At 43.6% G+C, this 22,481-nt stretch overlaps 1 protein-coding gene across 8 annotated transcripts in view; it reads left to right on the top strand.

The window, feature by feature from the left end:
• ERBB4 (erb-b2 receptor tyrosine kinase 4) overlaps positions 1 to 22,481 on the top strand; it is a 1,162,978-nt gene that overhangs the window by 939,918 nt on the left and 200,579 nt on the right. For all 8 annotated transcript variants that reach the window (XM_090044919.1, XM_090044916.1, XM_090044918.1 and 5 more), the window contains 3 exons: positions 1,385 to 1,517; positions 7,142 to 7,264; positions 15,904 to 16,002. In XM_090044919.1, coding sequence (XP_089901045.1) covers positions 1,385 to 1,517; positions 7,142 to 7,264; positions 15,904 to 16,002 — 355 coding nt within the window. The remainder of the gene's footprint in view (positions 1 to 1,384; positions 1,518 to 7,141; positions 7,265 to 15,903; positions 16,003 to 22,481) is intronic.

Here is a 22,481-nt window from a genome sequence, read left to right as displayed (position 1 = left end):
TCTTTTTAAAATCTTTCTTTTCCACAATGCCTACCAAAACCATGACAGTGATCAGGCTTCTGGTATGCTGAAATAACTAGCTGTCATACTGTTTTACATTGTTTTGTTCCTTCCTTTTGTGCCTTGTCTGACATCTCTCCCAACCAGATAGTTGGTCCAATAAGAGATATCACTTTACACACCATGCTTCTTACATATTCCCTGGCCCATCACAGTGGCAGCAGCACTATGACCCTTGTACTCCTCTTTTCTTTCTATCTGAATACATCTGTTTTCTTTTGCCTTAGGTTTAGATTGTAAACTCTTTGTGACAAGGACAATATTTTTATCCTGTGTTTGTAAGACATGTAACACAGAGAGGTCCTGATCCCTGGTAAGGGCTGATATGTGTAATGTTGATGATTACAATGACCACTTATGTTCAAGTTGTTTTAAAGTATGGGTAGAGTTGTAGGTGTCATAGAAGGAAGTAGGATTTTGTGGAAACTGTGCATGACTTGGCATTTTCACATGGTTTTAACCTTAAATTAGATCCAGCTTAATCTCTGCTCTCTCTCTGATTGTCATTTGGCTTTGGGGATTTACTCTACCTGAAATATCACAGCAAAGCTCAAGGGGAGCAATCACATGCAGACCCAAACCAAACAAAATGCTACTGAACCATAGTGAACTAACTTCTGAACTGTGCACAATTCTATTAGTTTTCTTAAGGTGGAATTTATATCAGGACATTTAGGATTAACATATCTACTCCTCCAGAAACATCAGGCCTTCAGGTTTCTTCTCTATTGACATATAATATCTCTGATAGCACAGTGCCTTCAGTATTGTCTGGATCAGAAAAGTGTCACGCACTAAGATGCCTCCTTCACTGCTTCTAGTAGTACCTTTGGATTTGGTTTGATATCTTTTCAGATCTTCCTCACCTTTACTCCAATTAAATTGTCACCAGCAAAAGTTAGATAGCTTTCTTAATTTTAAGGAGAGTTCCCCACTAAATATGAAATCTAAGAGTTAATTTGGGGGGACTGAAAGAAAACAGAGGATGAGGTAAAAAGTTATCACAGGGCAAGCTTCTCATTCCTGTATCCTTATTTTGCCATTGCAGGTTTGCATTTGCCATGAAAGTGCATGTTGTGTGTCCTTGTCCACATGACTCCACAAGTATGCATGGCAGTTTGAAACTAAACAAAAATAAAATAAAACATGTGATAAAGAACAGCCCTATCATGCTCTTGATGTGCTTTACTCAATTTATTGTCTGAATTGCCCAAGTTTCTGATTTCCATTTTATACGTTTTCCAAGTGTGTTTACTTCGGGAGCATGGCTGTTCCTTGCTCAGTTCCCCTGTCTCACACTGAGGTCTTTGATTCTGATTGGTAGAACCCCCCTGATTGCTGCGGGAGTGATTGGTGGACTCTTTGTCATCGTTATTGTGGGCCTGACGTTTGCTGTTTATGTTCGGCGCAAGAGCATTAAGAAGAAGAGGGCCTTACGAAGGTTTCTGGAAACTGAGGTGAGGATGTTTTCTTTTTCACCAAATGGAAAAAAAACATGTATTAGGAAAACTGTATAGTATTGCTCCTCTTTCCTTCTCCTCCTCCTCCTCTTCTCTTTTAGGGCCAAATTCAACTCCTGTTGAAATCCATGGAAACAATCCCATTGATTTCAACTAGACATTACAGAGTGTGTGAGTGAAGCTATTCTAAGATATTAGTTTTTCTAAAGACACACAATTATTAAACCTACAAACAAACATTATGATTATCTTGTCGAAAGCCAAAGCTCAAAACTTCTCCCACCAGAACTTAACCCATAACTTGTTGAGTCATTTACCACTTACATAAGTGTTTTGAGTCCTCATCCAAAGGACACTGAAGTAAATGGTAGGATTCCAGTTGTCTTCAGAGAGCTTTGAAGCAGGCTTGTGTCGAACAGGGGCCATCTGAAGCATCTACTTAAATGCAATGATTGTCATATACAGGGATAATCCTACCTTGAGAACAGGCTTGAACTAGATGGCCTCATGTTGTTCCCTCCAGCCATATTTATCTGTGATTTGCAATGTATTTGTGCAGTGGCTATAACTAGCTGGACCAAAACTATTTGAAGTCTGTATAAATGTTTACTACTCTTCTTGTTATTGCCATTGTAGAATAAAAATAATAACAGTATTAACCGTATAATGCTTTATGCTATGGTGGAGTCATTAGACAAAACTACCAGCCCCATCTTATCCTGCTTATCCTGCAGGTGAGAAGGACCAGCTGCCAGTGGAGCTGCATCTGTAAGACCACCACCACCATTATCAGACTTTTTCATGTGCCACCTCTGCCAGCAATACACACAGAACTGCACTCTGCTGCTGGACTGGCTGGTCACAGCAGTAGAGGTGTGGCTTGTGGGCTTATGGGTCTGGCAAACCCAGGAGCTGGAGCAGGACCAGGAGTGAGAGATGACCCTCTGGAGCAGGAGTGAGAGATGGCCCAGGAGAACCACGCACTCCATGAGAGGCTCCTTGCCTTCAAGGAGAAGCACATGACCAAGTAACTAAATCCTTGGATGATGGTGGCACCGTGGACGTAGTCTTTCTAGACTTTAAGAAGGCCTTTGACGCTGTCTCTCACCCCATCCTCATCAATAAATTAAGCAACTGTGGCATTGAAGACTGCACAGTTGGATGGGTAAAAAATTGGATGATGGGGCACACCCAGAGAGTAGAGGTGGATGGGTTGTACTCAACCTGGTGAGATGTGAGCAGTGGAGTACCCCAGGGCTTGGTCCTTGGGCCTACACTGTTTAACATCTTCATCAGCAACTTGGACAAGGGGGTGGAAAGCACACTGTCCAAGTTTGCTGATGACACTAAGATGTGGGGTGAGATGACACTTGAAGGGAGAGAGAGGCTGCAAATAGATTTAGACAGACTACAAAAGTGGGCACATGAGAACAGTATTGGGTTCACTGTAGACAAATGCAGGGTGCTGCACCTTGGGAGAAGGAATCCACAGCATACATACAAGCTGGGGAGTTCCCCTTTTGAAAGAACAGAGGTGGAACGGGATCCTGGAGTCATTATTGGCTCCAAAAAGAACATGAGCCGCCAATACCAGACTGCAGCCAGCAAGGCCAGCCATACCTTGTCATGCATCCAAAGGTGCATCTCAAGCCAGTCCAGAGAGGTGATACTCCCCCTCTATGTGACACTGGTCAGGCCGCAGTTGGAGTACTGCATCCAGTACTGGGCACCGCACTTCAAAAGGGATGTGGCCAGCCTGGAGAGGGTTCAGAGGAGGGCTACCTGCTTGGTGAGAGGGCAGCAGGACAGGGCCTACGAGGAGACACTGAGGGACCTGAACCTGTTCAGCCTCAGCAAGAGGAGGCTGATGGGGGGACCTGGTGGCTGCCTACAAACTCATCAGGGGCATCAACAGCAAATAGGTAGAGCCCTTTTTTCCCCAGCACCACTTGAGGTGATGAGGAACAATGGTAATAAGCTGATGGAGAATAGGTTTAGGTTAGAGATCAGAAGGCAATATTTTACAGTTAGGGTGGCCAAAATCTGGAACCAACTTCCCAGGGAAGTGGTCCTCACCCCTACCTTGGGCAAATTCAAGAGGAGGTTGGATGATCACCTGTCTGGGGTCTTGTGAACCCCGCATTCATTCCTGCCTGTGGCAGGGGTTCAGGCTAGATGATCTATTCAGGTCTCTTCCGACCCTAGCTACTATGAAACTATGAAACACATCACCCTCCACAAGAGTCTGCTTGAGGCCCAGGAGCGGCAAGCCTCCATGGTGGCCCAGGCAGTGGTGACAACTGAGAAAGACAACCAGGTGCTGGATACCATTTTGGCCATGGTGGTCAGCTTCATGCTGCCTTGTGTCAAGCCCTCAGCCCTGCCTGCCCCCTGGCAGCTACCTGTGGCCCAGTGCCAAGCTCCCTAGTAGGCACTGGGAAGCTCTGCAGGTGGCTCTGGGATGAGTTCCAGTGCCACCTGCAGTAGCTAGGCCCTCCTCCCCCAACTTCTGAGCTGGGTCACCTGGCACTCTGGCCCCACACCTGGGCCACTGCCCTCTGCTCACCCATCCACCATGTGGCCCCTGAGTGGGAGCTACCTGCAGCTGGTGGAGGAGGGGGAACTGGACAGTGCCTGCCTTTGCCCCTGGATGAGCCCCTAGCCTGCTTGCCTTGCCACAGTATCTGTACTTGGTAGCGCTGCCAGAGGTAATGGTATTGGGTGCCTCTCTCCAGAATCGATGCCACAGATGCCTCCGTCCAGCTGTTCGCTCCTTAACAGTTGACAAAGCACATTGTATATAGTTGCACAGGAAGTGTGTCCTTCATTGTTGATGTATGTTGGGGTTAGGGAAGGGTGTGTTGCTGGGAGGAAGGGAGGGGTTGTGCTGTTAGGGAAGGAGTGGGGTCTGCTATTGTCTGTTGGAGGGAAATAAAGTTTCCTGTTTGTTGCTAGCTTTATGTAGCGTGCATAATCTTGAGGTTTCTCTGTGGGCCTGTGGTCCATGGGTAGCTTTCCAGGTGCCCTACTGCAGGGGGTGGAGAAGGAGGAAGTCCACAAGTGCATCAAGGACATGGCACCCTGGCCACCACTGCTGTAGGGGAGGGCAGGGAGAGTTCGTGATGTGCTGACCACAGACACCCCAGACAGCATTCCCTGCCAGTCTGAGCTTGCCCCCGCAAACCCTGGCACTCCAGCAGCTTTGGGTGGAGTCTGCAGCTCCCCCTGGCTGCTGCAGGGAGGCAGAGCAGGACAGGAGCAGCCCTGGATCTGACTGCTTCCCCTGGGGACAAATCTGTGCCAGACAGATGTATTCCTAGCCTATGCTTAATGCACCTTAATTTACTGTGCAGTAACCTTAAGACCTATTAATCACATGTTTAGGTGCACCCAGTAAGGAACACATATATGAATAACATTAAAGCCATGTAATTAATTTTCAGCTACAAATATAGGTTGCTAGAAGATCTCCTAAGCGTTGTGGCACACTTTCAAAGTAAGGCCAGTCCATTACAAAAAATGGGGGTGAGGTGTGCAAGGGGAGTCCCAGTCATGGTTTTGCTAATGCTGGTCATTTCCAATGATTTTTACAATTTAGGTCTTGCTTCCATTTATTCAGTAGAGCAGGACAGCTGGCCAAATGGCTTCCTTAACTACACTATATTTTCTTAACCTTTCTGAATGGCTGGAATTTTCAGCTGTATTCTACCATTTGCTAATTATAATTAGTGGTCTAAGAAAATGAGTAGGCAGAATATATATTATTTTAGATATCTAATTCTTGAAGATAATGTTGATCACCACCATTTTGTCAAAGATTTTTTTTTTCCAAACAGCTTCAGGGAATAAAAGTGGGGTTGCAACTTTCTGATTCTAGCTTTCTACTTCATTTCATGACCAAATACAGATTTGACTCTAATCTAATCTGTGCCAGCTGGCTCTGTTCCTACCAAGAGCTATGCAGAGGGGAAACCTGCCATCTTGGCTGAGACACAAGTGTGAATCAGGACTGCCCAGAGATAGGTTTGCTACTGTTTAAACTAAAAAATTAAATTCCATAGCTGAGGAATTTAGAAGACAACTGTTCTTTGTGGATTATGTACCAAGGGGATTCTGATCAGCGGTTTTCACAGACACTATTGCTGCACCTCTTCTCTCTGTTCCTGTCCTTGTGTGCTCACAAACTATGGTGTAGAAGCCATGTACACAAAGTCTTCACTCACTAGAGACTTCCAGAGCCTGGGAGAATCCCTGGCATAGGGGGAAAACCCCTTTCTATCTCCCTTGTACAGCCAAATCAGCACAAAAACCTGTAGTGGCCAGAGATTGTGGTCCAGTGGGTGAGAGCCTATTATTTTTATTTCTTTTACATTTGACCTACATTTTTCACCATTATATGTGCTGAAAAGAAAACTAAATTAGGGAAGGAAAAAGAAAATGAAGCTGCGAAGAAAAATGCTATACTTAAACTATGTCTGTAGATTCTTGGCATATTGCTATTGGCTTTGTTATGTATTTTCTTAAAGTAATTTCCAGCTACTGATAGTTCTACCTGTACCAAAGTAGTTTGTTCAGCTAATTAAGTAGTCCATGATGCTCACAGAAGCATGATAATAAAACTCAGACTGCAGAGCACAGTGCACTTAGCCTTGTAAACAGACACTTTGAAATACTGCTGTGGTTTCAAACCAATTTGAGTAGGAATAGCCCTTAATTATTTTTCTTATCCTGTGAGAGAATGGGCTATTTGTCAGTGTTTAGAAGATTGTCCTTTTCATTTATTTTAAATTTGTTTTTAAAGAAACATTACTTTTTAGTCAAAGGCTGTATTTTTTTAAAGCCCCACTGTCATTTTGACTTGACAGTCTCTTGTACTTCATCCACAAATTTGGATCGCAATTCACAATCTTGGGCAAAGAGTTTAGCCATTCCTTTGTTCGTAGTACATTAGAAGCAGCTGTATATTCTTGTTTTTCTGGAGGTGTGTTTGGAATAAGCTGTCCTCCTATGAGATGCAACTAAAGCCTAGAAGAATGTTCCCTACCCCCAAAACAGAATAAGAGTTTGATGAACCATTAAGTCACGGTTATTAAAAAGAAATATAGCCAATTTAAAAGGGCACTAAAATGGGCAAAAATAGAATGTGGTGCACTGATAATAAATGCTGTATTTCTGTCATGTAGAAAATATTTATATTGCCTCCATTAGGAAAATGTCCTTGGGGACATATTATGACACTGATTCAATTTCTTGTTCATAATTCCATCATGCAACCCCTAGTGGAAATTATGGTATACCCTGCTAGGATCTTTCAACTAGTCTCTGTTGGTTTTTACTGGTTTAAACATGTTTTACTTGAAGAAAAAATAGCCTTAGTATAACTAAAGTAATAGGCAAGAGACAACAATTTCTTTCGGTGATATTTTTTATTGAATTAACTGCATAATTGAGATAAGAGTTAGACTAACTTTTGAATGCAAGACATTTTTCTTCAGGTCTACTATTCTATTCCAATATTTAGTTGACTACCTGGAACTGAGGAACCAGGTGAGATTTTTTTAGGAGTGTCCACCAACTTTTTCTGTATCTAGAATATAATCCTTTTGAATTTTGATTTACAGCTAGTGGAACCCTTGACACCAAGTGGTACTGCACCAAACCAAGCACAACTTCGTATTCTGAAGGAAACGGAGCTAAAGCGAGTCAAGGTCCTTGGCTCTGGAGCCTTTGGAACTGTGTATAAGGCAAGTATGATCTCATTTCTGGTTCGAGTCCTACAGTTCACTGAGTGTTGCCTCACAAGTGTGGCACCAATTTCTTGGCAATACAAGAAATAAACCTGATTCAAAATCTCAGGTCTGCTTACACACAAATGTCCAGGAACTTGACGTCTGGATATATTTATGTGTGTTGAATATATCTTCAGCCTCATCCTTTTGTTTGGAATTTGATTAATATAGACACAAAGAGCATTTATACATGTGCTCCAAGGCTGGGGTGGGGCTGGGGGGAGGGGCACTTTAATTAGAGCACTTCTGAGAGCTGCTCAAATTAAAGTGCCTGAAACATCACGTGTATCACTGTTTCCCTGATAAAAATTGTGGCGGGGATGCTTTAACTAAAACTCATGGAACAAGCTTTACTTAAAGCATACCCACTGCTATTTATCAGCACAGAGAAACTGATACACATGACACTAGAGTCTGCTGGAGCATAGTAATCACCACGCTCCAGCAGACTCAATTATGAGTCTGCTCCGACTCACTGTAATTACAGTGTGTCAGAGCAACCTCACTGCATGTGTACAGGCACCCAAAGTTGCACCTTCTAAACTAATGTCACACACATACATATAGGAGGCGTACCAGGATAGACAGTCATGAAGTTAAAGTATAGGGCTGGAAAAGTGTGGTTCTGATTCAGTAACTGAGGTGATGTCCCCTTTGGACAAGCCAGGGAACTTATGCACCTACTTTACTATGCTACAAATACATGTATTCATAATGTACTCTATAATGAGGCATAATTAGCCAAGAGTTTTTGCTTCACAGAAAAGGTTAATTGTGACCAGATACTTTTCATAATTAATATTAATGAGAAGAGTGTAGTAACACAGGTCAAAATAGGGAAAAGAAAAGGTTAAAGAAGACTTAGATAAATTAGCCATATTCAGGTCAACAGGACCTGATGAAATTTATCATGAAGTGCTTCAGGAGCTATCTTATTATTATCATTAGCAATAATTTTTGAGAACACATGTATAATGGGTTTCATAAACACAAGCATACATAAATGAGAAGAACAATATGCTTTCATTTATGGAGTGTGACTGGATCTGCCTCCAGAGGATGGCTGTGGCATCCGATTCCTGTCCTGTGCCACTGGTGTCTCAGGTCCCTGCCCTATGTTTTTCTGCTATACCTTAATGTCTACATAAGATATGGGAGTCTGCTGTCAGAGACCAGAGTAAGCCCTTGGTGCTTCATTCTGTCTTGTTCATCCCTGGTCCTCCTTCTGGTCTTGATCCCTGCCTGAATAAGATGTTATGCTACTGGTCTTTCCCTTGTCCACAGGCCCTTCAGCCCTGCTTCACCTGCTTTTGTGTCTCACAGCTTGTCATCCCTTAAATGTGGATGGTTAAGGCCTTGATTGCCTTAAGTGCTCTGTGTACTCTGGGGCCCTGGCCATTGCAGAATTTGTCTTCTGCCCACACAGATGTTGCAGGGCCCTGACTCTTGCAGGATATTTTTCCTCTCTTGCTCTTCTCTGCTCTGCTTTAGCACCACACAGCCCTCTGGGTCCAAAACCCTTACTGAGGTCTTTCCCTCTGCCTTAGCATCTCAATACTGGTCCCTGGGTCCTCTCTCTCTCCCCGCCTCTTTCTCTCTTCTGCCCAGCTTCAGGCCAATGCAGTCTCCTGGGTCCCAGACCTTGGCAGGGCTCTTCCCCAGGGCCTTAGCCTTTCCTAATACAGGGCATCTCCCAAGCACCCTTTCTTGGCTTCCTAACCATCCTGAATGGCTAGTCAGGCTTCTTCTCTATTCAGAATCAGGGCCAGTGTGAGCCTCTGGTTCAGGGTTAGGCTTATATAGCCCTTCTTCTCCCCGCCTTCTGGTTACCTAGCCACTGGTTTCAGGGCCAGGATCAGGGGTTTTCTCTTCCACTTTGATTAACAGACTGATTGCTCTGGCCTTCTGCTTTACCTCCCATTACCTGCTGCCTATTTCACCAGGCAATAGAGTGGCTGCCCTGCAGCTAGACCTTCTGTGGTGCTGCATACTCTCACTTCTAGTAGCAGGGGTATGGGTCCCCTGCCATATGGAGCATTACACCACATCTACAGCCCCCATGTCTGCCTCTCACGAACCAACTAGCTAGTTAACTACTTAGCTGAGGGACCATTTCCCAATTACCAACTCTTAAATTAGAGAGCATCATTATAACTATCACTACAACATGGAGGAGAAGTAAGTCCCTTTTATCTTCAAAAACGGGGAAAAACAAAACTTAGGAATTTATACACCAGTCAGCCTTACCTCAGTTTCCAGAAGGATACTGGAATAATTTATTTTGTAAGTATATAGAACTGTGGCACCCAAGTCATTTGGCAGTGCAAGCTGGATGAGTAGCACAGAGATGCCTGATTTAGCATGTGGAGCCAGTGTGCAGGTCTGATCCAGTGCAAGGATGTGCATCATCTGGCTCATGGGATTCTCGCATCCAGAAATTTGTTGGTAGGATGAACAGCAACAGTGTTCCCTTGCCACCAAATTTCTTGATCCTTTGACTGGATGACACTGCTTTGTGGACTGGATTTAGCTCACAGGCCGTACCTTGGTTACCTCTGACCTAGACTATAATAGAGTAATAAAAAGAGTGAACATAGGTTTATTAAGACCAGATCATGTCAAACCAATCTAACTTTCTGCTTTGTCCATGTGGATGCTAGAGTAGTGGGTATGATTTATCTTGATTTTAGTAAGATTTTTTGACAGAGTCCCATATTCCATATGGTCTAGATAAAACAAGACCATAAGGTGGGTTTACAACTGAAAAAAAGAAAATTACCAAAATAGCAATCATCAGTAGACTGATGAAATGGGAATTGGGATGAGTGATATGTCAGTGGGAAGACATATCAAATGGGTTCCCACAGGGATATGTCCTTGGTCTGTACAATTCTGCATTTTCAGTAATGACTTTGGTAGTGAAATAAATGCTACACTTAAATAATTTGGGGATAATACCAATTTGGAAGAAATTACAAGGACTTTGAATCAGAATTAAAAAAATTATCTGAAACCAGTAGTATGAAATTCAATTAAATCAAATACAGTAATATTCAAATGCATAAATACAAAATTCAGAACATTTGACAAGGGAGCAGTACTTACAGAAAAGGATTTGTGGTCATTAACTGAATGAGTCAACAACTGGATGCCACTGCAAATATGGCAAATGTCATTCTGAGCCATCATCAAAAAATGACAAAAATATAAGATTTTGAAGACATAGACTATGTCATGTGTTTGGTTTCTTCAGCCTAGAAAAAGAATTTTTTTAGGCTACATGAAAAGTCTACAAATATATGAGAGAGATAATTGTGATAATTTGTTTTCTATGTCTACTGACAATAAGATGAGATATAATCAGCTAAATTTGCACTAAGGGACATTTAGTTTAGATGTTAAGAAAATTTTAACTATAAGGATAGTACTGGTTTCGTAGTTTCATAGTTGGTAGGGTCGGAAGGGACCTGAGTAGATCATCAAGTCCGACCCCCTGCCATGGCAGGAAAAAGTACCGGGGTCCAACGACCCCAGCAAGGTATTCATCCAGCCTCCTCTTAAAGACCCCCAGGGCAGGAGCCAACACCACTTCACTTGGAAGTTAGTTCCAGATCCTAGCCACCCTGGCAGTGAAGTAGCGCCTCCTGATGTCTAGTCTGAATCCACCCTCTGCCAGCTTGTGACGGTTATTCCTGGTCACTCCTGGCGGTGCTTGGGGAAACTGACTTCCCCAATGCCTGCTGATCCCCCCTGACTAGTTTATAACAGGCCACAAGATCCCCCTCAGCCTTCTCTTTTGGAGGCTGAACAGGTTCAGGTCCCGCAGCCTGTCCTCATAGGGCCTGCCCTGCTGCCCCCTGATCATGCGAGTGGCCCTCCTCTGGACCCTCTCCATGTTGTCCACATCCCTCTTGAAGTGGGGCACCCAGAACTGGATGCAGTACTCCAGCTGCAGCCTGACCAGCATTGCATAGAGGGGAGGTTCAGTTCCTTGGACCTGCTTGAGATGCATCTGTGGATGCATGACAAGGTGCGGTTGGCCTTCCTGACTGCATCCCCACACTGCCAGCCCATGTTCATTTTGGCATCAGTAGTGATTCCAAGATCCTTTTCTGCCTCTGCACTGATGAGAAGGGAGTTCCCCAGCCTGTAGGTATGGTGCTGGTTCTTCCTCCCCAGGTGCATTACCTTGCACTTGTCAGTGTTGAAACCCATCCTGTTCTCACCCACCCACCCCTGTAACCTGTCTAGGTTTGATTGCAGCCTATTCCTCCCATCTAGCATGCCCACATTCCCCCACATCTTAGTGTCATCAGCAAATTTGAACAGGGTGCTTTTTACCCCCTTATCCAAGTCACTGATGAAGATGTTGAACAGTGTGGACCTGAGGACCAAGCCCTGGGGGACCCCACTGCCCACATCCCTCCAGGCTGAAAATGACCCATCCACCACTACTCTCTGGGTGCAGCCCTCCAGCCAGTTAGTGGCCCATTTGACTGTGTAGGTGTTGACACCACACTCCCCAACTTTTTTAGTGAGAATGAGGTGAGAGACAGTGATGAAAGCCTTCCTAACGTCCAGAAAGACTACGTCCACTGTGACACCTGTGTCTAAGGATTTTGTGACCTGGTCATAGAAGGCTACCAGGATGGTCTGACAGGACCTGTCTCTAATGAATGCGTGTTGGTTGCTCCTATGCATAACCTACCCCACTGGCTTCTCATGGACAAGTGCCAGGATAATTCTGTCAAAAAGCTTACCCAGGATCGAGATAAAGACTAACTGGCCTATAGTTTCTTGGGTCCTTCTTCCTCCCTTTTTTGAAAATGGGAACCACGTTGGCCCTCTTCCAGTCCTCTGGCACCATACCAGAGCACCACAAGTGCTCATAAAGCCATGCCAGGGTTCCCACAATAACCTCAGCTAATTCCTTCAGGACTCTGGGGTGGAGATTGTCAGGATCAGCTGATTTAAATACATCCAGTCCCTCCAGAAGTTCCCTGACTAGATCCTCACTGACCCTTGGCCTGGGTGTGCCTCCCCTGGGGCCTGAGGGGGAGGTTACTGGTTACTGAGGGATAATCCCTATCTTTGGAGGTTTTTAAAAACAAGTTATACAAACATCTAAAGGCATGGTCTATCTGATTCCAGAGGTGTATCTGATCCCAGAGGAGAGGGATGAACTAAGTGATCCCATGAGTTTTCTACCAGGCCTACATTTCTGCAAATCCCTTACTTAAAACCACCTTCATGTTTACAAAGCCCTTCAAAGCTACAGTTTTGAGGTGTTTTAAAAGCACTCAGTAGAGTTGAGTGGAGAAAACTTTTTTTAATTGCACCCATTTAAATTGTGTTGGAATATCACAATTTAAGAGACTGGTTTAGCTCAGTTTTATAAAGGGAGGCAAGGAAGAAAGCAGTAAAAATATTGTCAATTTATTTCCCCACTTTTTTGTTCAGGGTTGAAAAGTTGCATAATTTCTCGATTACAAGGAATAAAAAAAGCTGACAGGCTAAACAGTCTCATTCAAACTCACTTGATTCTCTTGGTTATATGCTCATGCAGTATGCAATCCATAGAAACACTTAGCCTGTGACCACTACAGTCTTAGTTATGTTCCAACATTGCAACAGGTGAGAAGGCTGAAAAAGGGATTAGGGACAGCCAACCATGCAACCCATGGATGCAGGCTACAAACGGCATGAACAAACAGCTGCTATGTGTGGCATGTAAGCTCCAAGGCACTTATAAATGGAGGTACCAGAATGGTACAGAATGGGGAGATACAGGTTCTAGGTTCCTGGCATCGTAAGGCACAAATTCTATCAGGTACATCTTTAGAAGCGGGAATTGGAATGGTACTCAGGGAAGCGACACAGCTTTATTTGTGGCATGCCAGCCAGAAAGGTTGGCCAGCACTGCTTTAGATGTTCCAAAAGATGTGGACAATTTAGCACATCTACATGTGTATTAATGCACTTTAGTTAATGTGCATTAAATCAAGTACCTCCATTGTGAGGGCATTTTTACATGTGCTGCCAATGCAGCACTAGACACTTTTAGTGAGCTGTGCTAATTAAAAGAGCCCATGCATCACGTGTATCAGTGGTGCAGGACGCCTCGTCACTGAGAAAATGGTGGTGGTGTGCTTTGAACTAAAGCACATCAAATGTGTTTTGGTTCCAAGTGTACTGCCACCATTTTCTCAGTGTGGAGGCTCATTGCACCACTGATACACGTGATGCATGAGGCTGCCAGAGTCAATTTCCATGCTCCAGCAGACTCGACTAATTGAGTCTTCCCTGATGTGCTGGATTTCCAGCGCGTTGGAGCAGGTTCCCCACATGTGTGTAAGTGTGGTACTAGGAAAATGTGCATTAGCCTGTTTTAATGCACATTAACTAAATAGCCCTTTTTTTAGTGACATTTGAATGTCCATTAAAATAGGATAATGCACATTAAACCACATGTGTAGATGTGCCCACAGGAAGTTTAAGTGTGATGATTACCTTCTCCTCATTCCCATTTAAACCTCAAATGTGCTTTGATAATGAAAAAAAAAATACGTCTTACTCTGAAACTCACTTATCTCAAGTTGCCATGCCCATGCACTGTGAACACAATTCAAATCCTGTCAAAATCAGTGATGATTCTTTATTAACTACAATTATTTTTGCATCTGCAGGGGAAATCCACTGGTTATGATCTTTGTCTTTGCAGTAATGGCCACCAGCATAAAATGGATAGTTATGTACATCATGCATTACTGAGAAGAAATCTGACTGTTTCATAGTTTCATAGTTTCATAGTTTGTAGGGTCGGAAGCGACCTGAGCAGATCATCTAGTCCGACCCCTTGCCATGGCAGGAAAGAATACTGGGGTCAAATGACCCCAGCAAGATGTTCATCTAACCTCCTCTTAAACACCCCCAGGGTAGGAGCCTACACCACTTCTCTTGGAAGCTGGTTCCAGACCCTAGCCGCCCTGACTGTGAAGTAGCGCCTCCTGATATCTAACCTAAACCTACCCTCTGCCAGCTTGTGACCGGTTATTCCTGGTCACTCCTGGCAGTGCTCGGGGAAACAGTGACTCCCCCAATGCCTGCTGATCCCCCCTGACTAGTTTATAACAGGCCACAAGATCCCCCCTCAGCCTTCTCTTTTGGAGGCTAAACAGGTTCAGGTCCTGCAGCCTGTCCTCATGGGACCTGCCCTGTTGTCCCCTGATCATACGAGTGGCCCTCCTCTGGACCCTCTCCATGCTGTCGACATCCTTCTTGAAGTGCGGTGCCCAGAATTGGACGCAATACTCCAGCTGAGGCCTGACCAGTGCTGCATAGAGGGGGAGGATCACCTCCTTGGACCTGCTCGAGATGCATCTGTGGATGCATGCCAAGGTGCGGTTGGCCTTCCTGACTGCCTCTCCACACTGCCGGCCCATGTTCATCTTGGAGTCAATGATGACCCCCAGATCCCTTTCTGCCTCCGTGCTGATAAGAGGGGAGTTCCCCAACCTGTAGGTATGGTGCCGGTTGTTCCTCCCGAGGTGCATCACCTTGCACTTGTCTGTGCTGAAACCCATCCTATTCTCGTCCGCTCACCCTTGTAACCTGTTGAGGTCTGATTGTAGCCTGTTGCATCCTTCCAATGTACCCACATCCCCCCACATCTTAGTGTCATCAGCAAATTTGAACAGGGTGCTTTTTACCCCCTCATCCAAATCGCTGATGAAGATGTTGAACAGTGCGGGCCCGAGGACCGAGCCCCGTGGAACCCCACTGCCCATGTCCTTCCAGGTTGAGAAGGACCCATCCACTACCACCCTCTGGGTGTGGCCCTCCAGCCAGTTGGCGACCCATTTGACTGTGTGGGTGTCTACACCACAGCCCCCCAGTTTGTTAATGAGAACAGAGTGAGAGACGGTGTCAAAAGCCTTCCGGAAGTCCAGGAAGACTATGTCCACTGCTACCCCTCTGTCTAACGATCTGGTGATCTGATCGTAAAAGGCCACCAGGTTGGTCTGACAGGACCTTCCACTAATGAACCCATGTTGGTTGCCCCTAAGCATGCAGTCTGTGGCTGGCCCCTCCTGGATGTGTGCCAGCATAATTTTCTCGAACAGCTTGCCTAGGATCGAGGTGAGACTAACCAGCCTATAGTTTCCCAGGTCCTCCTTCCTGCCTTTTTTGAAGATGGGGACCACGTTGGCCCTCCTCCTGTCCTCCGGTACCAGAGCACCACGAGTGCTCATAAAGTTTTGCCAGGGGACTTGCAATGACCCCGGCCAGTTCCTTTAGAACTCTAGGGTGGAGATCATCCGGGCCAGCTGACTTGAATATGTCCAACCTCTCCAGAAGCTCTGACTGTAATTTAAAAAAAAAGAAGAGTTTGTATCAAGAATGTTCATTTGTACTTGATCTTTTCCATTAGATGGCTTTCTTTGAGTTAAAAAAAAATACTTGTTTGTTTTTAGAGTTTTAATGGTCCTTGTTAATGGCATAATCTAAAAGTTTCAATAACAAAAATAAGTCTCTGTGGATTAAAAAATAATTGACTCCTGTACAATTAATATATATTTTCCTTATTTTTCCAGGGCATTTGGGTCCCTGAAGGAGAAACTGTAAAGATTCCTGTGGCTATTAAGATTCTTAATGAGACTACAGGCCCCAAGGCCAATGTGGAGTTCATGGATGTAAGTAACATGTGCAGCCTCTATGTTTAACATGCTTAACGTGCTAATATAGTAGTGAAAAATATCACACTCTAATATACAGAAATTGTAAAAATATCTTTCCATTTCTTTTAAAATTCTCTAGGTGTAAATACTGAAAGGCCTTTAGGCACCCTGATATTTACTTAATGTTAAAGCACTGTAACCCCAAAAGCATGAAAGATCACACATTTAGACAGCAGCTGAACTGAACTGGTCAAGTTTTGTATACAGCCATCCACACACCAAAACCTCCAATCATGTTAGAAACTTGTCCTTAGCCTTCCTGTTTTAACAAGTCATAAAAAGTAAGGTCCATAACCTCAGGTGGAATATACTGGCCTAGGTGCATTTAAGCTAACAGACCTCAGCAGAGGCACACCAACAGAGTATTTATCCCTAAACATTTGTCATACTGAGATAATTCTACCTTAGTACCCTAGTGAAATCTAATTCCAGGATGGCATCACAGGCTATTGAGGCAAAACCAATGTGCAGTACAGAAAGGGCCAAATTTTCCAGTTTGTCAAAGCTGCTAGCTATAAAATGGCTTGAGACTACAAATAGACAATTCTCTCTTTTTAGAGATTTGTTTTCTGCCAATGGGAAGCTAAGGGAAGAGTCTCCTCTACTATCTGTGCCAGCTACCCCATCCTTTCAGAGGAAGCAGAGGTCAGATCATAAGTGGAAAGGGGCCAGGATGGAACAAAAACTTACTATGTGTCTCTTTTTCTGAAGCCTCCAGTGGCAGAAATTAAAGAAAGCTCCTTATTACTTTAACTTACTTCAGATCCAGATGCTGACGGTTTAGGAGCTGCAATCAGCACTAAGCATAAATGAAGAAAAGGAGAAGAGAGAGTATATTAACATCTCCTTAAGTAGTCTAACATATTATTATTAAGAGCTTGGGATCAGGCTTTACAAGTTTTATATTCACAGAGACCTTAAGTTCAGTTTTCAGTTCCGTGCTAAGAAAAACCACTACTGACATTGTGAACATGCATGTCGTGGGATGACAATATTTTGACAATCGATACAGGTTTGTACTTTTTTTTTGCAAGCCCTAAATTAAAAAATTTCTCTTGTGAACCTAAAATTACATAGGACTTTGGCATTTTTAAGGTCTGTTCAGTGTGTGTGTAACTTGATTAGAATTAATGAGAGCATAAACCAAAAGGAGACTATACTTCCATTATGTAGTCTACTGTCTCATCTACAGATGAGTAGAAATGTACAATTACAGCTTCAGCTATTTCAGACAAATTACCATGCATGAATTTTTAGGCAATCAGACTAAAGCTGTAGAGATTAAGGTTTCTTAACACTGTTCGCAGGGTACTGTACATTCATGCTGATGGCATCAATAACCATGGTGTGCAAACAAAGAAGTGAGCAAAATACCATATTTCCTTGATTCCAAGTCGATGCTCCTCTCCCCCCATTTAACATGGGGGTAAAAGCCCTTTGTCCTGGAATAAAGTACAAGGTGGTGGTGATGGTGGTCTGGGAGGGAGGGGGAGGCAAACTGCTGCTGCAGCTTCAGCTTTAGCCTTGTTCCCAACCCTGGGTTGGGGCCAGAAGTTCAGCTGATGCCGTCCCCTCTGTTGCCTCTGTACCTCCTGCCTCTCTCTTGCACAGCCTAAGGCATCTGCCCTCCCTTCTCCCCATCTCCCTCTCCCCCAGTCTCCCCCACACAGTGTCTGACAGTCACTGTCCCTCTCAACTTCTCTCACTGCTTACCCTTGCCTCAGAGCCAACAGACTCTGTCCCTTCTCCAGCCCGGGGTATAGAGCCCATCCCCATGGCTTTGGTGCTGGTTCTATGCTGCTGCTATGTATCCTACAAGTGCTGAAGCAAGGGTGACTCCTGCGGAGAGGGGCAGGGGAGAGTGGCAGGCAGGGGGCAGAGACTGCAAGAGGGTGGAGAGGCAGGGGGAAGAAGATGGGGGCAAAGGGCAGGGGTCTCAAGACTACATAGAAAGGCAGAAGCAGTATGGGAGGGAAATGGGATGAGTGAGAGCCCAAGGCTGTGGGGCGGTAGGTGGGGGCAGAGACTGGAGGGGAAGGGGGAGGGGGGAGAGCAAGGGACAAGCTGCCTCTGTTCGTTTATCCCCCTGCTGACTGCACTCCACCTGCCTCCTGCAGCATCCCGCACCGCCAGCCCCCCTGCTAATGCATTCCCCACGGCAGTGGTGGTGGAGATCAATTTAACATGATCCTCCACTGATTATACTACATGGACAATTGCAACAAATTTATAAATTTTGCATATAGAGAATCTAATTTTGGGGAGGTTGCCTTAAATTCAGGGTTGTCTCAGTTTCAGGAGATATGGTAGGCCAGACTGACTTTTGGTTTGATGAGAACCTGTAGTGGGGAAAGGGGCAAGAAGGATTAACTATTTGCTTCATGCACAAAATAATTGTGATGCTTCAAAAATATTAGTAACTATACATTTTCTTTTAAAGAAGCCCTAATACACAAGCCAGGCACTGAAAGAGGTGTGCAAGGAAGGTGGGTCTATTCAGTGGGAACTGTGCCTCCGTACTCTGTGCCAGAAGTGTGAAATAGGGAACAACTAAACAAATCCAGTAGGTCTTGAAACGCTTTAGAAAGAAATGTAAGTAAAGATGATGCACAGAGAGGCAACTTGATTTGTCTGAGTTCATCTAGCATGTCAGTGACAGAGGCAGGAGTAGACACCAATCTCCTGGTTCTGCTCACTGTACCCCATTGCCTTTAGAATATATGGCAATATATATGATAAATTGCTCAGAAATAAGGGTTGTCACCTTGATAGCTATAGCTGTAATATGTATCCAAAGCAGTCATATTAATGGTGATTAGGTGCAGTCCCTCTGCAAATTAATGTCTGCCTCTCTCCCCTTCCCCTGCACCCCCAAGCCTGTTTCTTGTTAATGATCACAAGGTGAAGAAAATTACAAGATAAGATTGCTTTTAGTTCTGACAGATAAAAACCCTGGGCCAGGTTGTCAACTGGTGTAAATTACTGAGTTTTAGGTGTAAATTACTCAGTTCCATTGAAGTCAAAAGAGTGATATAGCTTAACTATCAATTTTCCTCCAGTACATATGACTGTTATGGAGGAGCGGGATGGGACGGCTGTATGGTAGTTTTTCCCCAAGCATTTTAAATAATTGCAGATAACTGTTTATGACAGCAGATTCAATTTAATTTTACTGTGTTTCTTTGCCAGGGGTAGTGTTTTTGAATCATTTGTGTTTGAAATAAATAGGAGTCCAATCCTGCACCCGTTCGATTTTTTTTTTAAACTATATTTTTGTAAGAGAAAGTATTGAATATTGTCTACACTTAAAAGTTTACATGCTTTCATTATAGAAGGATAGAAATGATTTTTGTCGATTTATGTTTTTCTGGTTTGATGAAGGGAAATAAGTTACAGCAGTATAATGAAAAACATGTCAGTGCAACTGTACTTGCGCTTTGTCTGGCATAGCTAGGTTCGTTAAAAAAAATGCCCCTAATTGACATTGTTATGCCAGTAAAACTGCATAAAGGCAGTTCAGGCCAAAGTCAAAGCAGTTACATTGTTTTGGAAAGGCAATTTTACAAATTGTCCTTTTGACTTAGATAGTTAAAAGCATGTAGGGTCAGATTTTTAAAGGTATTTGGGTGCCTATCCTCCATTTGGAGTGTCAGCAAGGTCATTCTTAAATAAACCTGTTTAACACTTCAGCTGAAAATGGGAGCAAGAATTCAGTGGAAGTGAGACCCTTCAATACCTTTCAAAATCTGACCCTTAACCTTCAGGTATCCAGTCCAACTACACAACTTGACATGAATCATTTCCCATGAAGTGATACATGTTATTGCCTTTTCAAGTGATGAATTAACATGTTTCCATGGCAGTGAATGTAAAATGTAGAAGTCGTTGCAATTTGTATTTTAAATTCAGGTATAAAACTGTGTCTTTTAGATCTCTCCACCCCTTTAGTGACCTAGGGAGATATATAGAAATATTCAATATTCAATACAAGACTAAAAAGCAATATGGCCTGTTGGTTCTTCTAAAACTTTTACTGTTGACAGGAGGTAAGCCAGAGGGTGCTTTATGAGTGGTTGAAATTCTGCTAAATGTTGTGCTAAAGGAGAACAAGGCATGGCAATTTGGAAACTGGGCTGTCATTTCAGCACCCTTGAACACCTACTAATGGATCTATAATGACTATAATGACATAATGCATCATGTTAGTACATGGTATGGACAGCCACCTCCTATCCTGTTCCCATCAGGGGATGCTGAATTGAGTGTCATAAAAAAAAAAATGCATCCCTAACTCTGAATATTTTTTCTGAGAAGCACAGCAGGCAGTATTTTTCTTGTTTTCTTTAGTCATCCCTGGCACAGTCTTTTTATGCTTTCTCTCTTACTTTTCTTTCTTATCTTGAACTTATCACTATAATAATACATATGCCCTTTTCATTTCTAAACAAAGCAAGGAAAAGTCCACTCTGAGGACTATTCAAACCCAGGGCATCAATGACAGGGAAAGTCAGCAGCAATTCAGCAGTGGGGAAGGTGTCTGGGGTTGGCAGCATGTCAGTGGCAAGGGAGCAACCGCAGTCTGCTTTCAGAGCAAGCTGCGTTAATTTGACCTACTACTCCTAAGAGGTTGTTGACCCCTGGTCTAATCGAGACAGTTTTACATTTAGTTTTGTAGGCAATGATGTTTATAAACATTCTCTTCTATGGGGAGTACTATAGTCCGGTGCAGTTCATCTCAGCGTATAATTAGGTTTGCTAAGTAGTCCTGATTGGAAGACTACATCTGATCCCTCCAGAAGTCTGTTTGAATTGACAGTGTCATGGTTTCTGCTGCTGGTCTGTCTGCAAGCATGTACTGGAGAGAAGTAGTGAACATATCCTGAAGGCCCAGGAGGTATGAGGACCTCTTCAGAGGTGAAATGAAATCTGCTTTCTTCCTCAGAGTTAGCAACAGTAAGGGAGCAGGGTCTTGGTGTAAGAGATCTACTGTGGGAAGGAAGAAAATGTCCCTAGCAGGCAAAATAGAAGTTAGAGCAGGAGCTTATAATTTCCTTGTTGGGCAAATTTCCTTTTCTTCCCCAACCTCAGATTATTTGATGCTGTCATGAATTCCTAATGAGCCTTACAGCACTGGTTGATGGTCTTGGTATTAAAGTAGAGAGATACCCCAGTTGTAAGCTAATACATTCCCAAGTCATGCTGCAATTAGAAAGCATAACGAACCATCCATGATGGCAAAAAATATTATACTAACTTGTCACCTTGAAACAGGCAATCAATGAGGGCCTTTCATCTCATCAGAAATAAGCCTGGTGTTTTCTGGAGTTGATCTTATGAGCTGTGATTTTTATCCAGGGTTTTGATCCACTTACAAGTTCAGTCTAACCTCTCTGAATATAAACGTTCCATTATCTGTTAGAAAATAATTAGAGGCTGCAAGCAGAAGTCTGCATACAGAGAGTTCCTTGGGAGTCCCCAAGCTCATTGAGATGAAGACAGTTTGACTGATGGTGGTCAGCTGATATTGGGCCAGAAGCTAATAATAGAAGGCAATACTGCTTAGCTAGGTGAGAAAGTTAACTTGGGAAAAATTAAACCGAAGGGTTTGGGATTTATGATTGAAAATAAATTTCCCATTCTCATTTGTTTCCCTGTAAGAGAGCTTCAAAGGGAGTTGGTGTCTTTTATGGTTTTATAATTAAGAACTAGAGGCCTTCTTGACTTCATACCAACTTCCTGTAGTTCCCTGGCATTTCTTGGAACAGCTTTCAGTCACCAGGAGAATCATAACTGATGCATAAAGATAGTGAATAAACTGACCAGTGATTTAGCAACTTTTGCTTCTAGCAAGCACATGCTAAATACATTAAAACTGCATATGGGAATGTTTGATAAATAGTGATTGAAAAGAAGGTGAAAACATGGCCTGATGTACTAAAACAGTCAGCCAATTTTCTGCTTTTACTGCAAAATGAAAGAGGTTTATTTGTCATAGGAGGTATCTATAATTTCAAAGGAAAACTTCTCTTTTTCTGAAATATATTCCATAAGGGAACACCAAACTTGGATTTGAATCAAATGTTTTAAATGAAATGTTACCCCTTCAAATCAAAATTGAAGTAAATTGAAGCCAAATCAGGAATGAGAACAACTCTGCCATCTCAATGCTTACCCCGTGCCTGGATACAGTTGGAGAATGGATGTGGGTGAACCAATTGAAACTGAATCTACACAAGACAGAGGTGATGGTGCTGGCAGACTTCATGACTTCTGGGGAGGAGAGGGTGGGTAGGAACACTTACTTTTGATGGGATTCAGCATCCCATAATTACTAAGGCTCACAGACTTGGGGTGCTTCTGAACCCTTTGCTGCACCAGGATTCCCCGGATGCAGCAGCAGCTAGGAGTGCCTTAACCAAATTCATCTGATGAGA

Source organism: Crocodylus siamensis, chromosome 4, assembly GCF_052110815.1.
Source record: "Crocodylus siamensis isolate JL-2025a chromosome 4, ASM5211081v1, whole genome shotgun sequence".
In the NCBI taxonomy this organism is placed as follows: domain Eukaryota; kingdom Metazoa; phylum Chordata; order Crocodylia; family Crocodylidae; genus Crocodylus; species Crocodylus siamensis.
The sequence above is the reverse complement of the archived record's forward strand: the minus strand, read 5'-3'. Positions and strand labels throughout refer to the sequence as shown.